The sequence below is a fragment of the Anopheles maculipalpis genome, chromosome 2RL (assembly GCF_943734695.1).
Source record: "Anopheles maculipalpis chromosome 2RL, idAnoMacuDA_375_x, whole genome shotgun sequence".
Taxonomy (NCBI): domain Eukaryota; kingdom Metazoa; phylum Arthropoda; class Insecta; order Diptera; family Culicidae; genus Anopheles; species Anopheles maculipalpis.
This window is the reverse complement of record NC_064871.1, coordinates 95,119,124-95,133,595: the sequence shown is the minus strand read 5'-3', so window position 1 is coordinate 95,133,595 and position 14,472 is coordinate 95,119,124. Positions and strand designations below refer to the sequence as shown.

Here is a 14,472-nt window from a genome sequence, read left to right as displayed (position 1 = left end):
GAGACAGCTTTCTTCCGCTCCGCTTTTCCGATTCCTCTCACACACCGCAGAAGGTAAGCACCCGACGGTCAGGGCAAAGTAACAGTATAACATTCACGCCCCAAAACATTCCCGTTGCTGTAGCGCATCCGTTTTTGTAGCACATCTAGTATTTACCGAGAGGACAAGCTTATAATGCATCGGTGTATCGTCCTATCGAAATTGCATTAAAACTAGCTCTTCCGAGTAAACAGCGGGAAGCGGTTTGGTCCGCGTTGAAGTGCGTGTGTGTGAATGTGTGTGGGTGTGTGTGCACGCACATACCGTCGTCCGACCCCGTTGTGTGGGCCAGCGCGGAAGAGCGCAGAAAATATGGAAAAAGATGTCCGCGAAAGAGTGAATTGTTGATAATACAACTTTTTTCCTTTCCTTCACCGCTTGCCTCATCCGGTACACGGTGACGCCGCAGCCAGCAGAATCAAGATGGTGGAGTGACCTTTGCATAAATGTACAAACAGGCAAAACAGGAAAAGCTTGCAATCGAGTGAAATAGTTGAAAGCACATTCTCCGGGGGAACGGTTTTCCGGGAATGGTTTAGTTCGCGGTCGCGTTCGCGAGTAAAATTGTACCGAACAAGTCTAGAGCAAAAAGAACCAAAGTACGCAAAACATGTCCATTGGTTCGGCGAACTGGTGTGCGGTGGTTGTTTGCTTGCCAGTTTGGCAAAGTTCGTACCGTAGGTGTACTAATAGTAGTAGTAGTTGTTGTTACCACTATCGAAGAACAATGAGCGGAAGGTCCCGGCGCCGGAACCATCCAGAAAGTGGTGGTGTCACCTAATGCTGTTGTTGTGGGTGGTGTTTTTTGTTTTTGTCGAAAAGTGAAGTAAATCGTTCAAGTTAGCGAAACATACAAGTAAAATCTCCGTCCAGTATGGCGAGATGTGTACATGAAAAACTGTCCATAAAGTATAGCAAGTTATTACTTTTATCTGCCTAACCGGTGTGGGCGAAATGAGTTTGTGAGCCCATTGTTTCGTGTGTTAAAAAAAAAAGCGAAAAAACAGTCTCTTGTGTTCAGTTTAAAATTTCGAATCTTCCCCTTCCGGTTACATTTAAGGTAAGAGAAACCAGCAACGAGCCATCCAGTGATGTGAGTTTTTACAGTGCAGATCACAATTATTAGCATTCTTTCTCCAACATTTGTGTCTGTGTGTGCGCGTGTGGGAGAACGTACAGTGACCGCCAATAATATAAAACCATTTTCATGCCTACTTTAAAAAAAAAAAAATGGTAAAGTTAGACCTATTCGAAGTATCGGAATCAGCTACTTAAAAAGTCGACATGTAAGTGATCTTGTATTATTGGCGTTTACTGTATGTATGTATGACTGTGGAGAGGAGAGAGAGAGAGAGAGAAAAAGGGTTGAAAGAATGTTACCGATGTTCCGATCGGGTTACCGGGGTGTGGGCTGTAAGTGTACCCAGCTTACCCAGTCGTCAAAACATGGACAAGATGGTAACCATAGGAACAGCAAACGGCAAAAGAAGCGTCTGCAATATTTAACTTTATATATTTCTGGTAGTCACGGGGGAATAAAAGTCCCTGTGGGTCGCGGGTGTTGGGAAAGCGTCCCGTCACTGAAGAAAAAATGTGTCCACGAAGGAAATTATTGGGATAAAATAATATGTTATAGCGAAAAGGTCATGTTGCGTGATATTAATTCCTTTTTTCCACTTGCAGCTGAGGATAAAACCCCCGAAACACCGTTATGGACAGCGATGATTCGAGACCGGGTTCGTCCGCTTCGAACAGCTCCGATTCCGAGGCGGAACAGGCAGCGAGTCCGGCCGGTAAGGCCGAGGAGGACGACCAATCGGATGGATCCGGGTCTGGTTCACGTTCGCCTTCACCTGCGTCGAATGCAGGCGACGGAAACGGTGATGGAGGAGTGGTCGCACCTGAAAGAAGCCCCCGACAGTCACGATCGCGATCACACTCCCAGTCACGCTCCAACAGTCCGTGCAGCTTGACGTACGATACCGGAAAGCAGGATTCACTGTCAAGCCCTCCGAAAACGTTCGATGCGGTCAATTCGCCCTCGTACCTGAGTGCGGACAATTCTCGCAGCTCACACCCGAAGTCACCCGCTTCTTCACCGATGCACAACCGGGCCAGCCGTAGTCCGAGCATCGGTTCGCGTGGTGATCGATCACGCTCGCTGTCGAAGGAATCGAACCATTCGGATAATAGTTCGAGCAAGGCTGGTAGTAATCATCGCCGCGGAAGTCTTAGCAGTTCGAATCGTCAGCACCGATCATTGTCCCGCAATTCGACCACTTCTAATCTGAGTGAAAAGTTAAAGGGTGAAGAAATTTCTGACTGCGAAATGGAATCCGATCGGGAAGATAAACCACCCGCCTCACCGGAAGCGTCCGAACGGGTGGATGGTATGGGAGGTCCGGTGGCGAAAAATAACGCTCTCAACATGAGTCACGAAGATTTGAGTGACGTCAGTCTGGAGAGCGACAACGAGCCGGAACCGGAAGAGGAGGACGATCGGGATAGTGAGGTGGAGAGTGTGAAGCGACACGGTCGGGAAGATGCACTTGATGATGATGAGGAAGATGAGGAGGAGGATGATGAGCGCAGCCGGGAACCGGTATCGGCATCGAACGTATCATCCACGCTGGAGCGAGAAGACAGCGAAACGGGCGAACAATTGGAACGTCCGAAAATTACCGATCTTCGGCAGAAGTTGGAAGAAAGAAAGAGCCATCTGCGTAATATGGAGACGGACAAGCACACGGTTAATGGTGGTGGTGGAACGAACGCAAACGGAAGTGGTGGTGGACTGCGCAACCATGATAAGCTGCTTGAGGGTAATCTGATGGACAGCAAGAATGATGAGGATGCGCTTGATTTCGAAGCAGAAGAGGGTGAATGTAACGAGGTGCCGAAGGAGACTGAAAAACCGGACGATGAGCAGGAGAAAGCTAAAAAGGATGACACAAAATCCGCAAAGGAAGCTGCCGATGGGGAGGATGGTGATGAGCTGGAGGAAGGGGAAGAGCTAGAGGAGGGTGAAGTAACTGATGAGGATGAAAAGCGACCGGAAGAATCGGAACCGAAACCGATCTGTCGCTTCTACACTCGCGGCCAATGTACGTGGGGCATGAGCTGCCGGTTCCTACATCCGGGTGTAACCGACAAAGGGAACTACACGATGTTTGACATGGTTCGACCGGTTTCAGTTACACATCAGCCACCGGGATACGCTCCCCATCCGGCACCGCTCTACGCATCCGACTATCGACACGAACGTGCTGCATTGCACCATCTAGCGGCTGCTCATCATCCAGTCGCTGTAGTTGCTCCATATCCACCCACCGTAGGCTTAGCGCCACCTGCACGGCCCGTCGTCGAACCGGTCGCCACGGAAAGTGCTTGGGAGCGTGGTTTACGCACCGCTAAGGAAATGATGCGCAAGGCGAACAAACGCAAAGAACAGGACATAGATTTTGATGATAAAAAGATGAACCTTTCTCTGTCACAGGAGGAACTCGAGAAGGATAATTACTACACGCGTGATCGAGCATCGCCTCCGGTAAGCTATTGGGAAGCTGTAGTAAATCTACCAGAATATATTTTAATAATTATTGTTTGCCCTTCTAGTTATCACCCCAATACGCTGGACGACCCACGGCAGCAGTCCCACCCGCTTACGACTATCCCGTGCCGGCCTCCAAATTCCCACGCGGTGGTCCACCTCCATTCGAGGAGGATGCGTTCGGGCGTACCCATCGCTACCGGGAGCTACCACCACACCGTATGCCTCAGTACGAGGATGAAGATCTGTCCAAGCGACGCCATCCGCGAGCGACGCGTGAAGTGATCCTGCAGCGGGCGGACGATTGGAATGATCCTTGGATGCGTTCGAAATCACCCGGACGGGATAAGCGTGGTCCGAGGCGGGGTGGCGAACGGCGCAGCTATAGTCACAGCTCCTCGTACAGCAGCTCGAGCAGTAGCTCCCGGTCTGGATCGAGTTCGGATTCGAGTCGATCGCCCAGTCCGGCCACGACCAGACGCAACCGGTACGATAGTCATCGGTCGAAGGAGAGTGATCGTCATGCTGGTACAACGCACGTGCGTAAAGTGATCCGTACACGTTCACCAAGCGTTAGTCCACGACGAGGTATGTATGTCCACAGAGCGCTAGGAGAGCGTTAGGAGAGGATGAGTGAGTGTAATATTTTATTTTATTTGTTGTTGCTTGTTGCAGCTCGCAAAGGATCTCCCGTAACAAGTAAGCGACTGGACAAACGTATTGCATCGCCGGTAGTGGAGAAGCGAATGGTCGAGAAAGTTGTTGTAACGAAACGAAAGCTGGTAAGATTGCGCTTTGCAGTAGTGCTTCGAATGCAAATTCGGATAGCTTTAAAACGTCCGGACCGTTCCCCCGTAGCGAGGGCTTGCTATCCAATTACGCGGTGTCTCGATCTCGTAAGAATCGTCTTCCAATAGACCTCACACCTGGACAGAGACCAGATTTCTTTTGCGAAGAGAAGCACTACTAAAATGACTTTGTAATCTATGGTACCTCATCTACCCAAAGATATCGTCCAAGAGACCTCAGTTATTAAGAGAAGCAATGAAGAGATCTCGTGGTGTGCTGGATCTTGCCTAAAGAGATACGTAAAGAGCGTTTTATCAAGGGATTTAGTTATCTAATTCTCTCATCTCCAATAAACCTTGCAGTTCAAAAGATCTCGTTTTCTGTTAATCCTAGTTGACTGGACCCACAAGAGCCCTCGTAGTCGAAAAAACCCTTAGAAGAATTTCCGTTTGAAGCATTATTTTAAAACTGTCACAGAGACACACATCCTGATAAACAAATTTTCTATGATTTCAGTCTCCCCCGATGCACAAATCTGTCGCCACCAAACACCGACGAGCCTCGAGCTCATCCGGATCCGGCTCATCCGATTCTAGCGATTCCGGTTCGGAAAGTTCGTACTCATCCAGCTCGTCCAGTTCGTCCCGCGGCAAGGGTAGAAGCGCAAAGGTTCGTGTAGTCGAAAAGTCCAGCAAATCATCCAGCATGGGAAAGAAAGGTAAGCGTTGCATAGGTACATTCGTAGAGAATCCCTAGTTTCTTATTATCCTCGGTCCCCGGTTACAGATTCGAAAAAGATCAGCGAAGGCAAAGGCGGTAGCGGTGCACAGGTTATTCCACCTTCGAGTGCAGCCATGGAGAAGGCAAATGCAGCCGCGTCGAAGAAATCATCCCGTCGGGAAGAGCTGCTCAAGCAACTGCGTGCCGTCGAGGAAGCGATCGCCCGAAAGCGTACCAAGATATCTTAAGCCCCCCTTTGTCGTCCCTCAAGAAAACGCGAATCATACAGACACACCTACTGTTAGTACTTTCCGTTTCATCGCTACGATTCATCCACTTTTTCCGTGTAATTTGCATCCGAGGACGACGCACCATATCGTGTCGTATTATAGGACTAGAATGTTATGGATAAATTACAGCTTATTTAGGTACCGCAAACACAGTCACACACACACACACACACACAAACCGAGCAAACACCCCCAACCCATTCCAGTATATGAGGACGAAGGGACAGGAGTACCTCTTCAACACGTCCCGGGTTTCGATGCAAACCAACACACATCGGACAATGCAGAGGAGAGGTATACACTATCCCGAAGCTGAAGGAAAAGGGAGGTTTAGAGTATAGATTTTAAGAATAGAAAGATAGAGAGAGAGAGAGAGAGAGAGAGAGAGAGAGAGAGAGAGAGAGAGAGAGAGAGAGAGAGAGAGAGAGAGAGCGGAACACACATACACAGAAACAGCGTTATTTTGCATCATTTTCTTTATTTTCATCTTTTTTTTTGTTGGACAACCCACTTCCTGGAGGGATTCCTTATGGGAAGTGTAGAGATCGGTCGGTAGTGGATAAGCGAAGAAAAAATTGTGGTGGCAACAAACACATCCGTAGGATGCGCGGCATAGTTTGTGTCGATTTAAATGTATTTAAATAAACGAGGAAACATAATATTTTTGTAGAAAAAAAAAATTCAAGACCATGAAAGAACTACACATGATAATCTTCTCACTGATTACCCCCAACATTAACCATTTTCACACCGAGAATGGGACTAAAGTCAGCATTTGCAAGTCTGTTGAAGCTCAACTCTAGGACCTCCAACCGTGTTGGAAGTTGTCCATCGTGTACCGTTATACTCGTCAGTACATTTCTGCTGAGCGTCAGATGTACCAGGTTCGGCATGTTGGAAAACATGGAAAGATTTACTTCCCTCAAACGATTACTGTCAAGATCGATCGTAGTCAAACTCGCGTAACGGCTGGATGACGTAGGCTCTTGAAATCCTTGTATTAAAGCAAGACCCTGTGTGTCCATAGTACAGAACTGGGGCAGGTATGGCGATGACTTAGGTTTGCTAGATTCGATCTGCTCCACCTTCAGAATGCGATTCCTTCTGAGCGTAAGATTATCCAGACAGTTCATGTGTGCAAGCAGCCCAAAGTTGAAGTTCTCCAGCCGATTTTGCTGCAGATCGAGTGCAATCAATCGACGACAGCAGGTACTTGTGGTAGGAATATGTATGATGTGAATTTTGTTACAGCTAAAGTCCACATAACGCAAATTGACCAACGTCTCGAACAGATGGAAATCGATAACGGCAAGCAACGAATTTGTAATGAACAAAGTTTCAAGCGATTCCTGCATGAAAAGCGTTTCCGGAATGGTCTCCAGCAGTGACCGGTCGATACGTACATCCTCCAGATTGCGGCTCTCATGGAAGATCAATGTTTTTAGCGGTGTGTTTGTGATACATACTGTAGATTTCTCCATCGTTAGTCTTAATATTACCGAGTTGAGCTGCGACTGATCTAGCACGAAAACGCGCAAATTGGATAGATTGGGTAGTGTGGTAAGATCGAAAATGTCTCCCTTCACTTGCACGGCCGTTAGCTGGTAGGTTGTGTTGTTGAAGTAAGCAAATGCAAACGAATAAGCTTCGTCGAGATCGAGGTTTTCCAGCATGCAGGTTATATTGTTGCAGGAAAACTTTAATGCACGGGTTGGCGGAGAGAATAGGGCGAACAGGAGAAATGTGGCACTGGAATTGTGGAGTAGATGAAGCAAAAAGATAGGCAGGTTTTGTCCGCAGAAGCTTACCAACATACACAATTGATCGAAGTCATCATTAGCGGTGTTGAACGCTGGAACTAACTGTACCATACCGTCATGCTCTTCGTACAGCTATGCTCAGACTAATGTGCTTATTGAAAGCATATTTTGCTTCACGTACTATATGCGTGAGATTACTGTACGCAAAATCTACTAGCTTAACGTGATTTTAATGAGCTGAATTTTATTTCGAACCTGATTTTTTTGGATGTTGTCTATACGCTTTTTTCATTCATGCATCGACACGTTCGGATGAATTTGGAAAATTTATACAACTTGTTTACATCTTGTACTGACTCAAGTCAGGGGTAATACTCACCTGGATGAACCTCTAGTATTTTGGGACTTCCTGTATAACGTGCTAAACCATAATAATTCCTCATGAACCAAATAAGAGTGGCGTTGATGCATCCTTATGAAGGAAGGGATATAGGATTGGTTGCCGACTACGTACGACTTTGAGCAGTTTCGAGGACTTCCGTAGCAGAGGATCGTATAGTGTTTAGATTGTTTCGTTCGGTGTTTTGCTCGTAAGAAGATTCTTCAGAATGTTGGATATACTGTGAAATACTTACTGTAAAACAATGTATAAGTGACCAAAATATTCCTAGCGTCACTGTTTTAGTGCCGTTGCTTCACGAGGTGATGATCAGGTGTAGCGCAAAACTTAAGGCTCAATTTTTGTTGTGGAGATTTCCCTTTTCTTCAGTAATTATATCAGTTCTAGGATGTAACTTCAATCGTAAAACTCTGTTATGTAAAGAGGAAAATGTGCTCAAAATTACTGTAACAATAGTCAGAACGTTACAAACAAAAGTAACGTTGTAAGCATACTTTTAGGCGTAAAACCTTACAAGTGCTCACTAACATGTGAGAGGTCCTTTCGGTGGCTCCGAGTTTATTGAGAAGAGTGTGAACAGCTACCTCGTGAGGACGAAAAGCTCACAGAGGGCGAAGAGCTACCTCGTGAGGGAGAAGAACTTAGTTCGCCTTTAGAGTTCTCAGTTTATTGAGTAAAGGCATCCCGGTAGCTCTTGAGCTCACTGCCCAGCACTACTTACCATCAAAAAGATTGTCTAGGAATTACTTATCAAATACCTCATTAATCATTGCCAAATGCCATATTGCTTGTCCCTAGCGGTGCACAGGAGAAGGATGGAATAATAGTCTGTCGAAGTTAATCCCCAAACAGATTGAACATTTCCCATTTTCAAGACAAGTAAACAAAAGATCATTGAACTGAGATGTACTGGCAGAGTGATCTATTCCTTATTTTGATGCGTTCCATTAGAACCACCTGCTTCATCATCCAATCTTCGCTATATCTACAGAGAAAAGTGTTTAGAAGAAAGCCGAAGCTATGGCAATGTTGGTACCGGTAGGCAAAAACCTCGTACCATCAATCATCCACAAAACGGACGATGAAATAGAATGCGGAATCAACTATCTACAGCGCATTACCGTATAGAGAAAAAATTAGTTTAGTCGTTAATATCAGGCCAAATCAGTTCATCTCACTAATAAGGAGTATCGGTTTGTAGCAGTTTGGTGAGCGGTGTTTGTGTATCGTGAATATCCTTCACATAACTGTGCCACGGACAGATCGATGGCTTTCGTTTGCATTTGCAAACAGGTTGACCGTTTCGCCGAGAAATCGCAAACTGCTAACCCTAGAAGTCAAGTTCAAATCGAACTTTACGCTTGATATTGAAAGTTTGGCAAACTGGTTTTGCCCAAAAGCAGATAGATTTCCCGGCCGGTGAATATATAATCCTGTTGACTCTAGGAGGTCTTCAAATAACATTTTGCGTCTATGAATGAACTTCGAAGTTCGAGAAGGTATCGCTGGTGAAGGAGACAATCTGAGCGCTAAATGGGCCGTGATTGCGTCTCACCACCATGCTGGAAAACTTGCACGATCACGCTGTTGAATCACAATAAAGGGGTGGATCATCGTTTCATAACCCCCTTTGCCCAGGAAAGGGTCACACAACACAACACAGCACAACAAAATGAAGTCGAGAACGGTTCGCTTTTAATCTTGTACTTCATTATATTTCAGTAACGAACTTAGCCATTGTGTGCAACTAACAACGTGACCCGGTGTCGTAGATTGCGACATTATGACAACACTGCACTGAATATATTTAGAGGACGTTCCAGACGACGATCGCGCCGCACCACCTAGTGACTCGCGGCTAACTTACAAGAGGCAGCTTTACAGACGAAACATGAGTTGCAGAAACTTTGCAGGGTAGGAAAATTATTCGCTCTTGGAAGGTGATTTTCACGCTCCAACACACGCACACAATTACAGACACACACACAATCGCACACACAAGCACACAATTACACTGACGTACTCGGCATGTTGAATCTTTAGATCACACCGTGGCTTAGACATAATTATTTGACTTTTTTTTGGTACACAAGAAAACACGATCACTGTCCAATACTTTTTGAGCAGACTGTGTATGAAGAATCCCTTCCCTTCATATGTTTTGATAGGTTAGGAGTCGCTGCGTGATGGTGGTGGAGCTGCTGGCAACGGATCGAGCCATTACGGTCGTGCCCGTCTTACGCTGGTTCGACTCGTTCGTGAAGCACGTGCAGAAGATCATGTACAGCATCTTGCAGCAGAAATCGGGTGACACTACTGAACGCTTGCCGGTGAGCACATCGACCAGATAGTCACATTCTTGATGCACCTGGAGAAGCGGATGATCATTAATCAATGTGCAAAGTATGTGCTTAGAATTCCTCCACGCGAAGATTCAGTCACGAACAGAGTAGTCCCCCCCGCGTACTTACCTTAACTTCTCGAACCTCCTCAACGCCACTCTCGATGCTGATGACAAAGCTCGGATCGGCTTTTTTCCTTTTCAGAAGCTGCATCTTGCACAGGCAGTGAGTATGAAGCTCCAGAACTAAGTGATCAGCAAATTTTGGAACCTTCCACGTAGAAGCCGTACCGAACGTGATCGGTTTCGTGATCCGGACGCTTTCCTGCGCCAAGACGGTGTGTGCCCGCGATGCCTTAGATCGCGATCGCGAACCGATCGGTGTTGGGTCTCTTGTAGGTTTCCCCACCACACGTGTGCGTTACACCTCGCTGAGCAGCTTCAAGATGCAGGCCTCGCGTTACTTGAATTACTCTCGCGCTTCTCTCGCCGCCATTCTGGTCTATCTCGCTCTATTTTCCTCCCCGGGTGTGTTTCTCGTTCCCTCTGCCATAATGTAAGGGTATTAGTTTGGGGAGTTCTGTACATTAAAGCGAGGCTCCATTTCTGCTCATCATCATCGTGAGGTTACGAGGCCATGACGGATCGTCTAAGTAGCGAAGTGAGCCTTCAAACAATTTTAAAACCAAAATAGAGCCCCTTCTGGTCGTGGTCGGTTAGCTTTCAGGTAATCGTTAAATAGAAGACAGAGCTGCGTACCGTCGTAACTAATCGGACCATCGTTTGATGACTTCCGAAAAAAAAAAAACAAAAATAACAACGCCATTACCTGACGAAGATCACCTGGCAAGTTTGTTCATGCAATTATTCATCAGCCATATCACGACGCAGTCCACCGACTTGACTTGCTATCGTTTTTAGCCGAAAAGTTTTCGCTTTTAACATCATCACCTCCTCCCTCCGCCCGGTGACTCGAGTGGGGGCTTTCACTTTCACTCCCATATCGTGCGTTGTTATTTTGAGACTTGATATTTGTTGGAGATCTCACACACCCTGCCGGTGGTCAAAAATCCGCTTTGCAACGGAACTTAAGGGTGCTAAATGAAGTGATCTTGTAGTGGTTGAGTTGGTGTAGTCAGTGTGCCTCTATCTCTCTCGTGTTCTTTTGTGTTCTCTTAAGGGGAGCACCAGCCACCAGCGCAAAGGATTGGAACGGGTTTGGGGCTGTGTTTCCGAAGACATTACTAGCGCCCACGAGCAGATTGCGCAAATCCTTCCATTCCACGGTAGGTAAACATTGCAGCATTGCGCTACGATGGGATGAAGGTTGGTCAAAATGATCGTTAAGAAATTAAATTATCTTTTTCAGGTAGCAGGTAGGTCATAAACTGGGACCACGTAAAAGAATTATATAATTAGGCAAAAAAAGATTGTACTGAAATATTAAACAATTAGATAAGGTACGCAGTAATGGAGTCTTGATACTAATTATCATATCAGGATTACCTTAATAGTGATTACAAAAGCTATAAAATTAATTAATCAAAATAAAATCCAAATGTCGGGCACTGTGACAGCGGCCTCAACATTCACACAGCTAAACAGGAGTTCAAATCTCATCCGAACCGTTTTTCCGTAGTGAAGACTACGTATCGAACTTCGTGGTAGCAGCAAGTGTAGTATGCCATTCGAGGTCGTTAAGCCTTGTAGAAGAAGATACAAAATACAACAAATAAATTTGAAAAACTAATAATTTTGATGATTTCAAACATCAAATGGGAAGAAAGAGGATTAATCCGTTAGATCATCGTAAAACAAAAATAATCCAAAACAAGTCATCAATCAAAGCCTCACAGTGAAGCCCATGGTGCGCGCATGTTCTCTCGCATTCTTTCGCATTTTATTTGGTGGACTTCTTGTGCAAAAACGTTTATTTCCCAACCATGTGCGTTGGTTCGCTTTACCGTTCGCTGCAAATGCTGCTTATGGTGGTGGAAAAATGCAGCAACTGCACCAACAGCTACGGTCGGCTTAACGGTTTCGTGCTGTGGAGAGTCGGCCAACGGCCCTGACTGTACCTCTCGCAGCTTCGGAGCACGCAAAGCCGGTTCGGGCACCGAAAGAGACGTTCACCTCGAAGCTGGACCCAATCTTGAGGTCACTTGGCTGGGTTGGCTTGGCTCCGCATCACGGTGGTTTCACGTTTGGGCATCAACAGTAAATGATTCAAGGTCTTAGCTAGGGAGCGGTGAGCTGGTGTTAAACTTTCTGGCCATGTGTGTGTATGTGTGTGTCGATGACGATGGGCGCAAGATGAATGGACTTCGGCGGGTTGGCGGGTAAATAAAATCCTGAAGTAATTATTTACCAAGTGCTGAGCACGTATTGTGCAATTGATGGCCGAAGATGTTGACCATGGTCGAGCAAATACAGTTTCATCATACGGCATACTGGTGACTGGTGACATTTTCTACACAGCTGAGAGGAGAAGGGCAGTTAAGGTAGGGAAGAAATAGATGGATAAACATTTTTGCGAGCTCTCGGAAGAACTAGGAATTTATCTTCTACAAATATAGATCTTGGAGCAAGCAAATCCATCGGAAAACTTCGAAACACGTGGAAGAGACTCTATTTCTTGACGTTCGCTTATAACGTTTCACCTAAGCTGAGCGCCTACGATCCAAAGGGCCTCACAAACGAGTTTTTATTTTCGTCGTTTTTGTTTTTGTTTTCGGAGTTCCACGAATGAAGCGAAATGCATCTAAGCTGAGACCTCTGCAGTATTGCATAATTCAAATGACTGTGACAATCACGCAAGTGGAAACGGGCCAGATAACGTGCCGCCTAAAAATGTTGAGCAACACACCAACAACCTAAACCGGAATTCGTACCAATGTGTGTGCTTGTATATGCATTCCAATAGATTTAGGGATGGAATTGAGTTCAGCAATGTAACAATGCATAAGGGCGCTTCTGCGTAGGGTCAGCCCCGCTTGTGCAACATTAAAATGGAAAGGATTGTAGTGTTAGAAGATATAAATTTATTTTCAACAAACTTTTCAAAGTATTAAAATAAATCTAAAATGCTTAATGAGACGCAAAAATAAGAAAAGACGTACAATGACCTTTGGAGACATCATTAACAAAAAATGTGTGAATTGAACAGGTAAACCTAAGAAGCTGGCGAGCATTATACAGGCATTATGTGTACTTGTCTCCTAATGTAATTGTCTCCTAATGTACACCATTACAGGAGAAGAAATTCACATCTTTTCGTGGCGTGTTTGTATCTGGCACATGCTTGCAAAGAATCCGGCTTTACTAATGATATTTACTTCCCAATGTTGACACCAAAAGAACTTTGACACAGAGGCAAACAACAAGCACCTAAGTGAAGAAAAATAAACCAAAACGAGGAATAAATAATTTTACTTCCAAACAATTTCACTTATTTTTTTTTCCAATTTCGAATAAACAAGTTTCCAAAGCCACGAATTACTCATCATGTACCACATAAGCTAACTCCTCAGATTGCACCATTTTAGCCTTAACCGTTGATCCTTGCTTGTGTCCCTTGAGAAGCGAATGGGTGAATTTGTTTGCAGCACTGCCAGGCGCTATTCGTGTGACCAGCTCGTTCAGCTGCTTGATCCGCTGCTTGTGCTGCTTATCTGCATGCTGGCGTAATGCAATACCGGTTGGAATTACATCGTCCAGCTGGCGCATCGTAGCTTCATGATTGCACGACACACACCGCAAAGGTTCGGCACCGTGCAGTTGTATCTTTGCACCGGCAGCCTCAACATTTTTGCGCAGAGTGCGCCGAATGTTTTCCACTACCAGGTGGAAGAAGTTGAATTGATTACGCATCTTTGCTTCCAGCCGGTCAAACTTAGAGCGGTCCGGTTTCGCCAGCAGCTCGCTGTAGATTTGTTTCAGCCGATTTTCTATGCGGTTTATTAATGTTGCGAAATGGTTTACCTGTGCGTTAATGTTAGATTCTAACTGTTCGATCGTTTTAGTAAACTGTTCCTTCGAGAGGCGCGTTTGGAAGTGTTTGTACTCAACGCGATCCTCCATCTGCTGATCGAGTAGATCTAAATGGGCTTCCATTTCAGTCTGCTCCACATCTAAGCGCTCGACTAGCGTGACAAATTTGTTTCTATATTCCTGGTTTAAGTTCTGCAACTCCGCTGTAACTGTTTGCTTGAAAGTCATCAACATCAGTTCCAAATCATCAGTAGCTTCGGCACACTTAGTGCATCGGCTTGCAATGCTGTCCGTTTGTTTGAGCTGCTCTTCTAAGCTCTTTTCAAGCGCTTCTATACGCTCATTACACGATCGAAGCAGCTCCTCAAACTCCCGGGGCCATATAGCACGAATGCTGTCCGCCGTTACTTCCAGCGATTGGCAAGAAGGTGCCGGTGAATCCTCGGAGTTTACTTCCACCTCTGGCAATGGCAACCGAGCAACAAGGCTCATCAACACATTCCGAATAGTGTCTAGCTCTTTCTCCAAATCATGCTCCGGTACACATTTAATTGTACTGCGCCTAGGTACAAGCGATTTAATCGAACTTGGAA

The 14,472-nt window shown here is 45.7% G+C and overlaps 3 protein-coding genes across 3 annotated transcripts; 1 reads left to right on the top strand and 2 right to left on the bottom strand.

Annotated features, from left to right (window-relative positions):
• Positions 1-1,745: 1,745 nt before the first annotated feature.
• Positions 1,746-5,346, top strand: LOC126567850 (zinc finger CCCH domain-containing protein 18-like). Its single transcript, XM_050224170.1, is given in 5 exon segments — positions 1,746-3,671; positions 3,674-4,177; positions 4,265-4,371; positions 4,895-5,096; positions 5,165-5,346. Coding segments are annotated over 5 exon segments (2,916 nt in total). The 5' UTR covers positions 1,746-1,750.
• Positions 5,347-6,104: 758 nt separating this feature from the next.
• LOC126567673 (carboxypeptidase N subunit 2-like) lies at positions 6,105-7,222 on the bottom strand. The gene is made up of 2 exons (XM_050223891.1): positions 7,197-7,222; positions 6,105-7,137 (listed from the first exon to the last, which is right to left on the bottom strand). The coding sequence occupies exons 1-2, from the start codon at positions 7,220-7,222 to the stop codon at positions 6,105-6,107; spliced, it is 1,059 nt and encodes a 352-aa protein (XP_050079848.1).
• A 2,478-nt stretch (positions 7,223-9,700) lies between these two features.
• Positions 9,701-10,103, bottom strand: LOC126568622 (uncharacterized). Its single transcript, XM_050225130.1, has 2 exons — positions 10,020-10,103; positions 9,701-9,916 (listed from the first exon to the last, which is right to left on the bottom strand). The coding sequence occupies exons 1-2, from the start codon at positions 10,101-10,103 to the stop codon at positions 9,701-9,703; spliced, it is 300 nt and encodes a 99-aa protein (XP_050081087.1).
• Positions 10,104-14,472: the final 4,369 nt, after the last annotated feature.

What these genes read in the sequence shown, in the direction of transcription:
- LOC126568622 (XM_050225130.1), bottom strand. Translation starts at nt 10,103, where the DNA reads ATGCAGCTTCTGAAAAGGAAAAAAGCCGATCCGAGCTTTGTCATCAGC. An exon ending in AGGAGGTTCGAGAAGTTAAG is followed by an intron (nt 9,917 to 10,019) that starts GTAAGTACGCGG and finishes CCGCTTCTCCAG; the next exon opens with GTGCATCAAGAATGTGACTA.
- LOC126567673 (XM_050223891.1), bottom strand. Translation starts at nt 7,222, where the DNA reads ATGACTTCGATCAATTGTGTATGTTG. An exon ending in TCGATCAATTGTGTATGTTG is followed by an intron (nt 7,138 to 7,196) that starts GTAAGCTTCTGC and finishes CCACAATTCCAG; the next exon opens with TGCCACATTTCTCCTGTTCG.